The sequence below is a fragment of the Trachypithecus francoisi genome, unplaced genomic scaffold, assembly GCF_009764315.1.
Source record: "Trachypithecus francoisi isolate TF-2019V2 unplaced genomic scaffold, Tfra_2.0 Lachesis_group13, whole genome shotgun sequence".
In the NCBI taxonomy this organism is placed as follows: Eukaryota; Metazoa; Chordata; class Mammalia; order Primates; family Cercopithecidae; genus Trachypithecus; species Trachypithecus francoisi.
Window position 1 is genome coordinate 76,624,730 of NW_022681458.1, and position 14,583 is coordinate 76,639,312.

Sequence of the window (14,583 nt, forward strand, 5' to 3'; positions counted from 1 at the left end):
GTATCATGCTTTGAAATCATGAAGAAACTGAAGAGCAATGCCACTTTCACTCAGAACCCATCCTCTCCTTTTTCTAACCTGTTGTTGACATCTTCTCTTGATATTTTGCTCCAATCCAACTCCTTTTTTTATCACCACAAATATTCCATTCGAAAGACTTGCTGTTAGAAAAGGGTATCAGAGACATTCCTGTTGAGGTATGACTATGAAAGTAATTAATGGGATAATTTGTGTATCTTTTTTTAGGGTGGTTTTCTCAGGCCCCTAATATCACACTGGAAGCTACAGTTTCCCCATTGGCCCTGGCAGAGCAACTGAAGGGTGTTGGGCTCTTATCTCCATGAGTAAATTTAAATAATATTAAGAAGAACATAGGTTTTACAGTAAAGCTATTTTTTCCCTTTTGATTCTGTATGCAGATTAAGTAAATTGATTCAATAAGCCTAGGAAATAAGAAATCTACATTACATACTTAGGTAAATATGTCATTAAAGATGATCTTTATAAAAATGATTTAATAGGCTGGGCACAGTGGCTCACGCCTGTAATCCCAGCACTTTGGGAGGCCGAGTAGGGCAGATCACAAGGTCAGGAGATTGAGACCATCCTGGCTAACATGATAAAACCCCGTCTCTACTAAAAATACAAAAAATTAACTGGGCGTGGTAGTCCTACTTGTGGGCGCCTGTAGTCCCAGCTACTTGGGAGGCTGAGGCAGGAGAATTGCATGAACCTGGGAGGTGAAGCTTGCAGTGAGCCGAGATCACACCACTGCACTCCAGCCTGGGCAACAAAGCAAGACTCTGTCAAAAAAAAAAAAAAAGAAAAAAGAAAAAGAAAAATTTAATAAGGTGGTACAATTTTTAAAGTTGCAAATATGAAAAATGGATGATTTCTGCATGAAATAAGAAAAATTTGGTTTTTATTTGAGCAATTATAAGGATTTGTCATTTTTACATGCTGTCTCATTGTAGGTTATTTTCATTATTTAAGATGTTGTTTGTATTTAAAATTATATTATTGGGAATGCTATAATAACATGTTGTAATTCTTGATGTGTTGCCATCTCTGTTGGTGGACATCATCTCTGGGTGAGTGATTTGCTTGTAAAAAATTTGTTTTGATTTATTTACATTTTATATAGCATTGAGATTATATTACATAGAAGAAAACTATCATTTTTCAGTGATAAGTATTCAATAATGATACTGTTAGCAATGGTATAGCTGTGAAATAAAATAATAAAATTTATAATTGTTTTCTACTTCTTTGACTTCTTCTAGATGTATTGAACAAAAATTTAAGCGCTGCCCTCCCCTGCCCACCACCAGCGTCATAATAGTTTTTCATAATGAAGCGTGGTCCACGTTGCTTAGAACTGTCCACAGTGTGCTCTATTCTTCACCTGCAATACTGCTGAAGGAAATCATTTTGGTGGATGATGCTAGTGTAGATGGTAAGAAAGCACGTGCAAATTAGATTGTTTCCCAAATCCATATGGTGGTCTCCAAAGTCTACTTGATTATATGGTGCTCTCTCTATGCCATCTCAGAGCTTGAATATAATAGTTTGGATAGTGGGTATGCTGAATGAAATTAGAATCCAAGGATGGACATATTCAAATATTTTCAAATGCAGAAATGTATGAAACACCATTATTCATAACTGTGTAGTCCTCAATGTGAGACTGTTATTGTAAGACATAGAGGTTAAGAGCACAGACTTGAGCCTTTGAGTCAGGCTGCCTTGATTTGAATCCCAGCTGTTTTCCTAACCAACTATATGACTTGGGCAAGTTACTAAACCTCTCTGCCGTGATTTATCAGTAAAATGGGAATAATACCATATTTCATCAAATGTATTATATGTCGTTAATTTATAAATTACTAGAGAAAACCCACAGCTAATTACACGTAACATGCCACTGATTATAAGAAATTGATTATAAGAAGAATCCAATTGTGTAGCTTAAAATTGAGGAAATACAAAACTGGTACATAACTTCTAGAGTTGTTTTAAAGTCTAAATGCATTAATATAAATAATGTATCAATAAATAATATAAATGAATAGTTAAAAATCACTAAAGAGTCACCGTGTTCTACTTTATTTCATTGTTCTTAAATATTCCAATATTTACCAGGTTAGCCAAATTCTTTAGTACATTTACACTTAAAATTGGAAGTCAAATACTAAATTACACATTTTAAATGGAATCACAAGTCTAATTTAACAAATACTCTAACTTGTAAATTTTCAAACATCATAAGTATTTTAAATATTGTATCAAACAGATACATATTATTTCAATGATTACAAAATTTATTCCTTAATAAATCCAAGTTTGGAGTCAGATTCCTGAAGGGCAGATGTCTCATTTTATCCTTCCAGCAATGTCTTGTGATGATAAGTCCTATTATCCTCATCTTAAATAAACCGAGACACAGAAAAGGTAAAAGTCCTTGCCCAAGGTCACACAGCTAAAAGTAACTGTGCTATAAAGTGAAATCAGGGGATCTGATTTCATGTAGCTTTCTGTTCTCAACCTCCCAAATAAAGGGTGTGCATGGGAGCTAAATTTAGGGTGCAGATATAAATTTACAGAAAGTTCATGTGTTGTGGGTAAGTTAAAATTTTTATTTTCACAAATTCCAACAGTGAGAGGGTATATTGAAGGAATCTGTAGTAACTCCATTTAAAATAATTCTAATCAAGAATGTTGAAATTTTTACAAGTCTCTTGAAACAGAAAATGTTTATAATTATATATTTAAGATGAGTTACAATTCTGCTTGTCTTTCTGAGAATTATATCTGAGGTAGTTAGAAGGTGTTAAAAGCTTAATCTGAGAATTATTTTGAGGTAGTTAGAAGGTGTTAAAAAGTTAATCTATCACTCTGAGATAACAGTGTTTAGATAGATTTATTTTTCCACAAGGGTTGTTCCTGCACTTACCTCTCTTATGAATGTTTAAGCTTTAAATAAGCAGCTCTCTTAACTGAGCTACTGGAGAATTGAAAAAAAGGTTATATTATCACAGATAAAGTCAAAGTCATCTGCATTTGCTTCTAAAATCTGGCAGAAGAAAACTTTTACCCCAGGATATTTACTGATTTTCTTAACATTCCCAAATCTTTTTGAGGCTATGTTTTGGGCCCACGAAGGCTGCTTGAAGAACTGCATTTTGTACTCAATAAGAAATCAAAAATGTAATTGTGAAAAGCAGGCTTAAAAAGTTGTTTCAGAATACGAACAGCTGGGCGCAGTGGCTCAACCTGTAATCTGAGCATTTTGGGAGGCTGAGGCCTGGCAGATAGCTTGAGTTCAGGAGTTCTAGACCAGCCTGGGCAACATGATGAAACCCCATCTCAAAAAAAGAAAAGAAGAATTAGCTGGGCGTGTTGGCACATGCCTGTGGTCCCAGCTACTTGGGAAGCTGAGGAGAACTGCTAGCGGCCCAGAGGCAGAGGTTGCAGTGAGTTGTGCCACTGCACTCCACCCTGGGCGACAGAGCAAGACCTTGTCTCAAAATGAAACCAAACAAACAAAAAACAACACTTGATTGACATTTGTTAATAACTCTTTTAAAACCTATGATCTCAATTTTTGCTTATTACAAACCTTATCCAATTTGGGATATTGAATATCTTAAAGTATATACCCAATACTAAAATTTGCCTTGTTCATATTTTACTAAATAAAACTCCGTCAGGAGACTCCAAAGCTTTCACAAATTTTTCTGCTGACTCTGTGTAGGAATCGTCCCAAAATGCTATAGCCGTGGACTTTCTGACTTGTCTCAACATATTGATCTTAAATTATTTTGATCCTTAGTTAAATATCGGAGGTCTTTTGATATTTGATATATTCTTTAAGATTTCCAGATTTAAATACTAATATCAAAGCATTGAATATCTTTTTGACCAAATTCCATATCTTTCACTCTTATAGTCAGTCTTCTCAGACCTCTAAATGAGTCTTCTGAACAGCTAGGGTTGACTCCATTTGAAGGTTCTCACTTCCCTCCCAACACATTATATTTATTGATAGGAAGTGTACAGAATAAGTATGTGTTACAGTGTTATGTGTTACAGTAGTGATCATTTGCATAGCTAGCCTTTTTCCCCAGTAAGGAGTTAAAATTTTCATTTTACTGGAAGGACACATGCAACTGTTAAGATTATGAATTTGGAAGGATCATTACTCTGTGGTTTCATTAGCTTTCATAAGCTATATATGAAAATAAACTTAGAAAGAATTAATCCCGATTTGTTTTTCCTTACAGAGTACTTACATGATAAACTAGATGAATATGTAAAACAATTTTCTATAGTAAAAATAGTCAGACAAAGAGAAAGAAAAGGTCTGATCACTGCTCGGTTGCTAGGAGCAACAGTCGCAACAGCTGAAACGCTCACATTTTTAGATGCTCACTGTAAGTATATATGTATGGATATGGTTGTAACATTTTCCCTCCCTCTCTCTCTAATTTGAAAGGTAAGGAAGCCTCTTCTTTTCTAAATGCCTAATTGCATTTTCTTTAACAGCGTTTTCAACTGGTGATTATAGCAATGACAGCCCAAGCAGATAACAGCTCAGTGGAGAAAATTCCTTTCACTTATGCAGAATTCTTACCTCCTTTGTGTTTAAGTTTCCTCAACTTTAATGTTCTCCAGTTACTAGCTGTTCCAGCCAGTTATCCTTGCTTCATTTTTTTTCATGTTTCTTTTCTGTTTTTAAAAAAAAAAAAAAAAAAGGTTTTTTTTTCTTTGTTGTTGTTTTGTTTTTCTTGATTCCCACACTTTGAGTGAAAGCTTATTTACTGTTTAAATGTGGCGGGGCACAGTGGCTCATGCCTGTAATCCCAGCACTTTGGGAGGCCACAATGGGTGAATCACTTGAGGTCAGGAGTTCAAGATGAGCCTCGCCAGTGAGGTAAAACTCCATGTCTACTAAAAATACAAAAATTAGCCAGGCATGGTGACGTGTGCCTATAATTCCAGCTCTTAGGGAGACTGAGGAATGGGAATCACTTGAACCTGGGAGGCAGAGGTTGCATTGAGCTGAGATTGTGCCACTGCTCTCTAGCCTGGGTGGCAGAGTGACACTCCATTTCAAAATGAATGAATGAATGAATGTAATCCACCCTATCATTAAACTTTGTCCTAGTACTGCTGCTTTTTTATATTTTAGTTTTTTTCTTTTTTAATTTGCAGACTCCTTGGCATAAAAAGGAGTCTGCGAATTTTCAAAAAAACCCACAAAACCAAAATATGTTTATATATATAGTTTTTATGCCAGGTTAGGGGTGCCCCATCCCATCTTCTTTGGTATCCGTTACATAAACATTGTCAATTTTTGTTTGACTTTGTTGCTGTTGGTTTATCTTTGTCCTTTAATTTTTTTCAGAGTCAAAATTTTTTAAGTATTTAGAAAGCATTTTTAGAGTCAATGTGTCATATGCATGCTAGTTATTACTAAAATGTCATTTAGTCCCTTGAGCTTTGAGTTTAGTGGGCTATACTCTATGAATGTCTAGCTTTGAATTGGCCAGTGCTTAGGTTATGTTTCAGCCAATTACTGGTTTTGAGCACACACTGATCATTACAGAAGGGCTTTTGCATGTGCTTGGGTTGCTTAGAGCCATCACATTCAGTTCTCTTTTAATACCAGACATTTAGAAAATGAAGAGAAGACTAAAGGTAATCCTAGAGAGGTGTTTTAAAAAGGAAAATACCATCCTCTGGTGTTTCTTCTCCTTGTTCAAAATTACAATAAGATCATACTGGACATTCTTACCCACTACCCACTGGGTGAATGTGTCTGATGGTCCTCCTGGACCGTGACTGCCAAATACTGCTTTGTGTGGAGCCCAGAATAGGACAGCACATTCATTGGCTGAACTTGCTGTGTGTTATATAAAACAGCCTGGCCTGTGAGCAGGGCCTAGACCTATCACAGCATGAAATTCCTTGGCCCTCCCTTTATATTAGGTCTGGGGCAGCTTTGAATGATCCTTCTTCTCTAGTTGCTAAAATAGGAATTTATACTGACTCCTTATTTTCTCCTAAGACCCAGTCAGATAAATGAAAATTTCAATTACCGTACTTTACTCAGGCAGACACAAGTTTATATAAATCAGAACACGTTTAGGGCCAGGTGATGTGGAACAGCAAAAAGCTACCTTTGATTCATAGGTCATTTTAACACATCATCTAAACTTTAAATACACTAATGTTATTTTGCATCTTTTGTAGAAGAAAGAAGGTCATCATCTGTAGGGAAGTTTTTCTAACTGTACTGAATCTTGTTTCACCTTTTTCATCCTACCTTCATCTCATCATAAGAAACCTTTAAGAAATCTCACCTTCTGGGGATCAATTGTACAATGTGGTGATTGTAATTCATAATAATGTAGTGTCTACTCAAAAATTGCTAAGAGTAGATCTTAAATGTTCTTAACCACCCACTCCATAAGCTGATAAGGTGATGGATATGTTAATTAGCTTGATTGTAATAATCATTTTACAATGTATACATATATAAACACTATGATGCACACTGTAAATATGTAGAATTTTTATTTGTCTGTTATATCTCAATAAATCTGAGGGAGAAAGAAGTCTCCATTATATACATGTTCAAAACACAAATTGACTCTGTTATTCACATTTCTCTGTAAACCTTCACCTAAATAACTAAATAAAAAACTTCATTGTTTTTATTGAATTAGTTAAAATTCTGTTCCCTCCAGGTGAGTGTTTCTATGGTTGGTTAGAACCTCTGTTGGCCAGAATAGCTGAGAACTACACAGCTGTCGTGAGTCCAGATATTGCATCCATAGATCTGAACACGTTTGAATTCAGCAAACCTTCTCCTTATGGAAGTAACCATAACCGTGGAAATTTTGACTGGAGTCTTTCATTTGGCTGGGAGTCACTTCCTGATCATGAGAAGCAAAGAAGGAAAGATGAAACCTACCCAATTAAGTAAGATAATTGCTCTCAGAGTTTTATATTTACACCCTGTACCATACATTGAATACGTACACACTGTTTGCTTTATAGCAATTGCCGCTGAGGTAATTGATAAAGAACACACATATTCTATATAAAGAGAATCTAAAAGTCATTCATTTGTGTACTCACTTACACATGATGTTGCTGAGTAAGAGGTAGCAGTAAGTGAGCTCTTATGTCCTCCTCATCAATCATTACTTAAAAATCTTAAAGCATGATTGGGAGAAGTGTGTGCTCCAATGGGAGCAGACACGAGCTACTCCCCTCCACCCCAAAAATCTTGACTTTGAAGATAGCATTTCTAGTATTTATTAATCTGAATAAAAGCTTTGAAAATGTGATATGGCTTTAATTTTTTTAATTTGATTCAGTTCTTAAAATATGCTTTTTTATCTTGTTTAGTTTTTATAACAAAATTTGACAATGGATTATTTTTCAGAACACCCACTTTTGCAGGAGGACTTTTTTCCATATCAAAAGAATATTTTGAGTATCTTGGAAGTTACGATGAAGAAATGGAAATCTGGGGAGGTGAAAATATAGAAATGTCTTTCAGAGTAAGTTTATGGAAATTAAATATTGCAGATATATTAAACAATGAAATACATTGTGTTCTAATTGGCTGGTACAGATGATTACAGATGTGCACACTCTACTTTTTGTGCTTTCTAAAACTTAATTGCTGGAAATTTTGGAATAAGAATATTTTCTTTTAATATGTAACTTAATATATTTGTTCATTGTTGCCAATGTAACAAGAGGAATCAGTTAAACTCCTGTGTCCAGGCAATAGCACCAATTAATGCACTTGTAGCTACTGAATTCCAGCCAAGATAAATATAATTAAATCTAGTGCTTCAGGAAATGAGTTGATCATCAAGGGAGTTAGAATGGAAAAACATTTATGAATAATTTTAAAGGACATTGGACTTAACTGTTTGGATTGAATGAGCTGGATTTTTTCTATACATAAGTTAATATGAAAAAAGGCTTTGGGTAGACTCCATATGTACCTTATGTATTTGATTTCATGAGTTTCATTTTCTGCAGTAACTTTATCATTCATTTTTCATCTCTTAGGCTGGAATGTAGTGGAAAAAGAACTGAACTAGGAGTTAGAAGATTTAAGTTTTGGCTCTGGCTCCATCACATACTGGCAGTGATGATCTCAGCCAAGTTTGAACTGCTTATGGCGGGGTCTTGTTTATTTATTTCAGTATTTCCAACCCCTAGCACATGTTGGGTCACAAGCACAGTTTGTTAAATTGAACATATCACTGAGTCTTCTCATTTGTTCAAGAAAGAAAGGAGAGAAAGAGATTGTAATCACTTGCTCTACTACTAGCACATAGTATTAAATATGACTTATTTTCTGATTCTTTGCTTGGTAACTATGGCAGAGTCAATTATTAAGATATTTAAGTGAAAAGGCATTGATTTCATGATCTGCCATTTTATTTAACATTAATGCAAATAAGGGTTTTTTTGACATTTTATCTCTAAATTGGCATGAATTTTTAAATAATCATCCACTACTTTGCAAGTTCAATAGAATGGTCATTGGTGATAATAGCCATCTGGAATTGTTTTCTTGGTTACAAAATTGAATATACAAGAGGTAAATAGGGTCTGAGTCCACTTCTACCCAAGCTTAGAAGAGAAACTCTAGTTTAAGTGAAGTGACTATGTCAGTAGTTCAGACGAAGTCAAATGCGTAAGAGCCTTTAGTTTTCTGTGCATATTAGAGAGCTTACATAATTATTTGCAAAAACAAAAGCCTGGAATTCATTTTTATGAAAAATCTGAAATCACCATTTTGTTAACTTACTGAAAATGCACTTCTGTTATCTTTAGTGTCTATGCCATTTAATGAAATAATTCCTTACATTTAAGAACTTAAGTTGAAATGGCAGGGGACAGAGACTATTTGTAATATTGTAATCTCTTCTTTAATTTTGTTTTTCATAATATCTTAAAGGTGAACTTAAAAGCAACAATTTGATTTTTCTAAAATACTGTAAATTTAAACAAATATCATTAATTATCAGGTATGGCAATGTGGTGGGCAGTTGGAGATTATGCCTTGCTCTGTTGTTGGACATGTTTTTCGCAGCAAAAGCCCTCATAGCTTTCCAAAAGGCACTCAGGTGATTGCTAGAAACCAAGTTCGCCTTGCAGAAGTCTGGATGGATGAATACAAGGAAATATTTTATAGGAGAAATACAGATGCAGCAAAAATTGTTAAACAAGTAAGTTAAAGCTAGGTAGTTAAATTGCAATAAAACCTATAACAAGTTCACATGTCCTTTTGCTTCAATTCATCTCAAGTACAAAACATCAAAAAATTTGAAAGTAGATTTTTAATTTTAACTCTTAAAAGTACATGACTTAGGAATCCGAGTTTCCTTTTTTAAGAAAAAAGCTAAATAAACTGCTTTTTAAAAATCAGGAATTCTACTTGATGTTTTTAATATGAAAGATACTTCTTTCTTTTCTTTTTTTTTTTTTACTCGAAGAAAATTAAGTAGAACTGTTTTTACTGGCTTTAGGAGATATAACACCTAAATAAAAACACCTAAATAAAGGTTCTAAGTGACTTTTTGCACTGGAGATACAGTGTCTTAATGTGGCATGAGAATAAACCAGGAGTGTCAAGCCTTTTTTTTTTTTTTCAAGCTCTAGTTTCACTACTTACTGGAGATGTTACTTTGGCAAAGCCTTTGAGAATGTAAAATAGGGAAGGCACTTCATAGAGTGGCTGCAAGGTGACTGGACATGGAGTGCATGCTTAACATGTTGCTTTTCTCTCCTTCCGTGTTTTAAGAGATGAAATATACATCCTGCCTCTCTCCCAGAGTGGCTGCGAAATAAGGAAGTGATAAGTGCTAACAAATGTATGGTACTCTTGTTATTAACCTGCCATAAATGGATTCTGTTCTGCAGAATCATGAAACCTAATATATTAGAAGTGAGTTCCAATACTCTTACTAATATTAGATAAGGTAAATTAAGTAGATAGTTTAAGAGCATGCTTCAGTGAATAGTACTCATCTCTTTATAGGAAATAGTGCTAATTTGCAGGGCGAGGGAAGGTGGAGTATTTATTGGGAGTCAAGGGTATCAATATTTTGACTGTTGTGGTAAAGAATGATTTGGTTACCTCTTTCGCCTTTTCTTTGGTCTCCAGTATCTCCCTGTTAGGATGCAAATTCAGAGCACTATTGAGTTAGATTGCTATCTTTTTACCCAAGGCCGTGAAGATAAATTGGGCAGATTGTGTACTGCACAATAGCACTTGGCTAAGCAGGCAAGTGGGCACTAAATGAAGCTTATGCTCTGCTTGTCCCCCACGAAGGGGCACATGAGTCAGCAAATACCTGTTTGTTACCACAGGACACATAGATCTACATGGTAAATGTAATAAGCTAGCCAGAAGTCCTAAAGACTCATACTTTTTGCTGAAATGCCTGGGTTCAGGACATCAAAGTTGGCATAAGAAAATATTTTCTTTAGTTGAACTGATAAGATTGAGTATTTACTTTTGCATACATTTAGATATTACATGTACTTTTTCTCTAATATTTTGCTTGTAGGTCAGATACCTTGAGGTTTAATAATAGTTTTTTTTTTAAATTATTTTCTTAGTCCCTTAAAATAAAGGAAAATAAAATTCATTTAACTTGAAAATTGCCTTTTTATACTAAAGGTTCAGTTGGGGATATTGTTAAGAACAAGCAACATCCTGAAACTAGAAAAATTACTCCCAGTGGGTTATTTCTTGCTGGTGGTTTTCTGTGATCTCGATGGAGAAGAGATAGAAGTTGTATTGTGTATTGGCACAGTTTATCTTTACCTGATTTCTCACACCTCACTTTGCAGATCACTTTTAGGTATAAAGTTGGGACCAATTTTGGATGCGCCTACCACCATTACTTTGCTCACAACATTTTACTAGAAATCTTTGTCTTGTAGGGAATGTTTGTCGCACAAATGAAGAATAAGATAGCATCATTTTAGTATTTTAATCAGCACTGAAGTGGTCTTGACTGTCTTTTAAAGCCAGAAATGAACAGGCAGGCATACTTTTTACTTGAATGAATGATGAAGGCTGTTGAATACCTCTTGAATTTTTAGCATGGATTTTTTTAAATACCTAAATAGAAATACAAATAGTAGCATTTTAAGTACTTTATCAATGTTGTTTTAATTAAGCATTCCCTTCATTTCTCATCTTTCTACAGAAAGCATTTGGTGATCTTTCAAAAAGATTTGAAATAAAACACCGCCTTCATTGTAAAAATTTTACATGGTATCTGAACAATATTTATCCAGAGGTGTATGTGCCAGACCTTAATCCCATTATATCTGGATATGTGAGTATTTTCCTGTTCCTTTTGTACTTAATATACTCCTTGCCACCAACCTTTATGTGGTTCTAAGAAAATTGCTGAAATACTTTCTGGTTTATTGCTTTTGAGATTTTACATTATAATCATTAACATTACTTTCTAAATTATTTTAAAAATATATAAACCACATGGATTAAAAAACTTTTCATAACTTGAAAATTTTCCTTTAGATTAAAAGCGTTGGTCAGCCTCTATGTCTGGATGTTGGAGAAAACAATCAAGGAGGCAAACCATTAATTATGTATACATGTCATGGACTTGGGGGAAACCAGGTGAGCACTCACTGCATTAAAAGTCCTTCACTTGTAAAGCATTTACAAGCACAAGTGAGATGTTGCCTATATTTCAGAAGTCCCAAAGCAGCTTTATACTTGGGTAAGCTGGTGTGTGAAATGTTTTTGGACTGAGTTTGGCAATTGATATTGATGAATATTTTTTTAGTTTTTACTCTGGCTCTGAAAACAATTGGAGTAGCTTAACCATTCTAAGGAGAAGAAGAAAAAAAAAGGAGGCTGGGCAAAGTGGCTTACGCCTATAATCCCAGCAGTTTGGGAGGCCGAGGTGGGTGGATCACTTGAGGCCAGGAGTTCGAGACCAGTCTGGAGAATATGGTGAAACCTCATCTCTACTAAAAGTACAAAAATTAGCTGGGTGTGGTGGTGCATGCTTGTGTTCCCAGCTACTCAGGAGGCTGAGGCTGGAGAATTGCTTGAACCACGGAGGTGGAGGTTGCAGTGAGCCGAGATCACGCAATTGCACTCCAGCCTGGGTGACAGAGTGAGACTCTGTCTCAGAAACAAACAAACAAACCAAAAAAGAAAGAAAAGGAAAATGAGAAAATAATGGAATAATACCATTTGAATTTTTTTTTTAAAAAAGAAACTTCTATGTAGCTCTTTGATGCTTTGACTTTTGCATGACTATTGGCATTGTAATTTTGCAAGTTTACACATAAAGGCCACATATAACTGGATTGAATCACAAATTACTTCAAGTGTTAATAACAAAATGGAGCATTATAAATTAATTTTGTGGGCCACAATATTATTTCAATATGTTCCTCCTTCTCCAACAAAAGAGGACGATTCTCCTTGATTAGTGACATCCCTGCTTTACTACCTTTTGACGATTTTACTGATTAAGATTCAAACGTCAAATATTACTATTTACGTGCCAATGGGTAGAGAACGTGTTATATACAAAGTTTCTGGTTTTTAAAGCTTCCTTTCCTTACCTTTTGCAAATTAACTCCTGGAAAGATTAGACTATTTCTCTCATTTGTTCATTCAACAAATTAATTGAGTGAGCCCTGCATGCCATATACTCTGAGGAGTTCAAGCTATTTAGACTCTAACTCCTTTAGGAAATCGTAAACCAGCAGTTCCTGAGGATAAAGCATTCAGAGTGTTCTCGGGGTATAGAAAAGGGCATCTGAATGAGAGTGGGTGCCACACATTCTCCTGAGAAAGATGACATTTGAAAACATTAAAAAAAAAAAAGTAGGTAGGAGCTAGTGAGGTGGCTGTTGGGAATGGCAACAGAATAAGAAGAGTGTGAAGGAAAGTGAACTGGAGAAGAGCCTGGAGTATCTCTTATGGGCATTGCAGCTATTTCGATGTAGAGTCCAAGATGTGTGTGGAGGAGTTTTGCAATAATTAATATCCATGATGTCCTATTTTAATGGGACAAAACTTTGAGATGTCAGTTTTAGGAAAAAAGAACCAGTTAATCTCCTGGTCCATCCTCTTCTGTATTTCTTCCTACCCATTAGGCTCAGCTTAATCTAGTTCTAATCCTTATTCACCTAAACCAATCTTTCTACTGAGGGCAGATGATACAGATGCCCAGAAACCAGAGCTGGTGAACTGGATCTATTGCTGGATGGTTAAGGTGTAATTCTGAAATAGGATGGAGATATATATGGACACATGTAGACATACATACATCAATACCTATGTCTATATACATATATCTGTACATATATGTGTATGTGCATAAATCTATATGCATCTTGTTAATGTTCTTACCCTTCATATATTAGAAGAAATATAGTTACATAAATAATTGCATCTGTGGAAATAACACTGATCTATGCTTGTAAAAATTAAGATTTTGAGCAAAAGGAAATATCTCTGCATTTGTAAACATCTTATCACTAAATGTAAATCCTTATAAATTTCTCTTAGGCTTCTTCTAGCATTACATTTATTTTATCTTAAAAGCTGAAGATATATTGTACACATTGCCTTTTTCCATTTTTCTGTTATTGTCGTAAAGATAATAGCAGCTTTATGATAGCTCTGTATCAAAAATATGTTTACATTTTAAATAGAATATAGTTATCTTTTGGAAATTGGGGAATGGGAAACATTCACATATTCTTTCAATAAATATTTGTTTAGAACCTATAAAGTAGCTTGTACTGACTGTTACTGTAGTGAAAAGACAAAGCTCCTGATCTTGTGGAGCTTATGTTCCACAGGAACAAAGAAAAAAATATGTAGTTTTGGGCATGAAGTAAAATATAGCAGGTAAGAGAATAGTGTGTTTTGGGGTGGGGTGGTTATTTTAAGAGGTGAAGGAAGACCTTTTTGGAAAAGCGACCTTAGAGTAGAGGCCTGAATACTTTGAGAGAGTGTTCCAGGAAAAGATGCTCATCTTGGGGGAAGGATTTCCAAGGGTGGAGGCCCAGAGGAGATACATGGAGAAAGCAGACAGCCAGTGTGCCTAGAACAGAGTGGTCTAGCAAAGAGGAGTAGGAAATGAGGTCAGGGACATTGATAAGGACCTGATCATGTAGGGCTTAACAGGCCCCATTAAGAAACTTGGACTTAATTCTGAGTTTGACAGAAATGGTTGAAGAGTTTTGAACAGGAGAATAAACGTTATCTGGTGTACATATTAAATAGAAAAATTTGACTTTTGCTACCCTAACACAGCTATTGATTTTATTTTGGTTCATTTCCTTGACATTTTATTTTTAATCAAGCATTGCACTTAAACCGTTTTTAAAATTTCAGTTCCCTGAGTGCTAAAATTTCGTGATATTATATAACTTGATCATTTTTCATGTTTCCTTTTACTTTTGATCAGATAATGTCTTTATAGCATAAAACTTCATTGTAACAGTATTCATGTATGCCAAGTAAAAATAAAT

At 34.8% G+C, this 14,583-nt stretch overlaps 1 protein-coding gene across 6 annotated transcripts in view; it reads left to right on the forward strand.

Annotated features, from left to right (window-relative positions):
- GALNT3 (polypeptide N-acetylgalactosaminyltransferase 3) overlaps positions 1-14,583 on the forward strand; it is a 46,572-nt gene that overhangs the window by 28,044 nt on the left and 3,945 nt on the right. For 5 of the 6 annotated variants that reach the window (XM_033231257.1, XM_033231259.1, XM_033231258.1 and 2 more), the window contains 7 exons: positions 1,284-1,456; positions 4,284-4,433; positions 6,753-6,987; positions 7,457-7,574; positions 9,066-9,266; positions 11,259-11,390; positions 11,597-11,698. In XM_033231257.1, coding sequence (XP_033087148.1) covers positions 1,284-1,456; positions 4,284-4,433; positions 6,753-6,987; positions 7,457-7,574; positions 9,066-9,266; positions 11,259-11,390; positions 11,597-11,698 — 1,111 coding nt within the window. The remainder of the gene's footprint in view (positions 1-1,283; positions 1,457-4,283; positions 4,434-6,752; positions 6,988-7,456; positions 7,575-9,065; positions 9,267-11,258; positions 11,391-11,596; positions 11,699-14,583) is intronic. The other variant, XM_033231262.1, reaches the window with a different exon arrangement.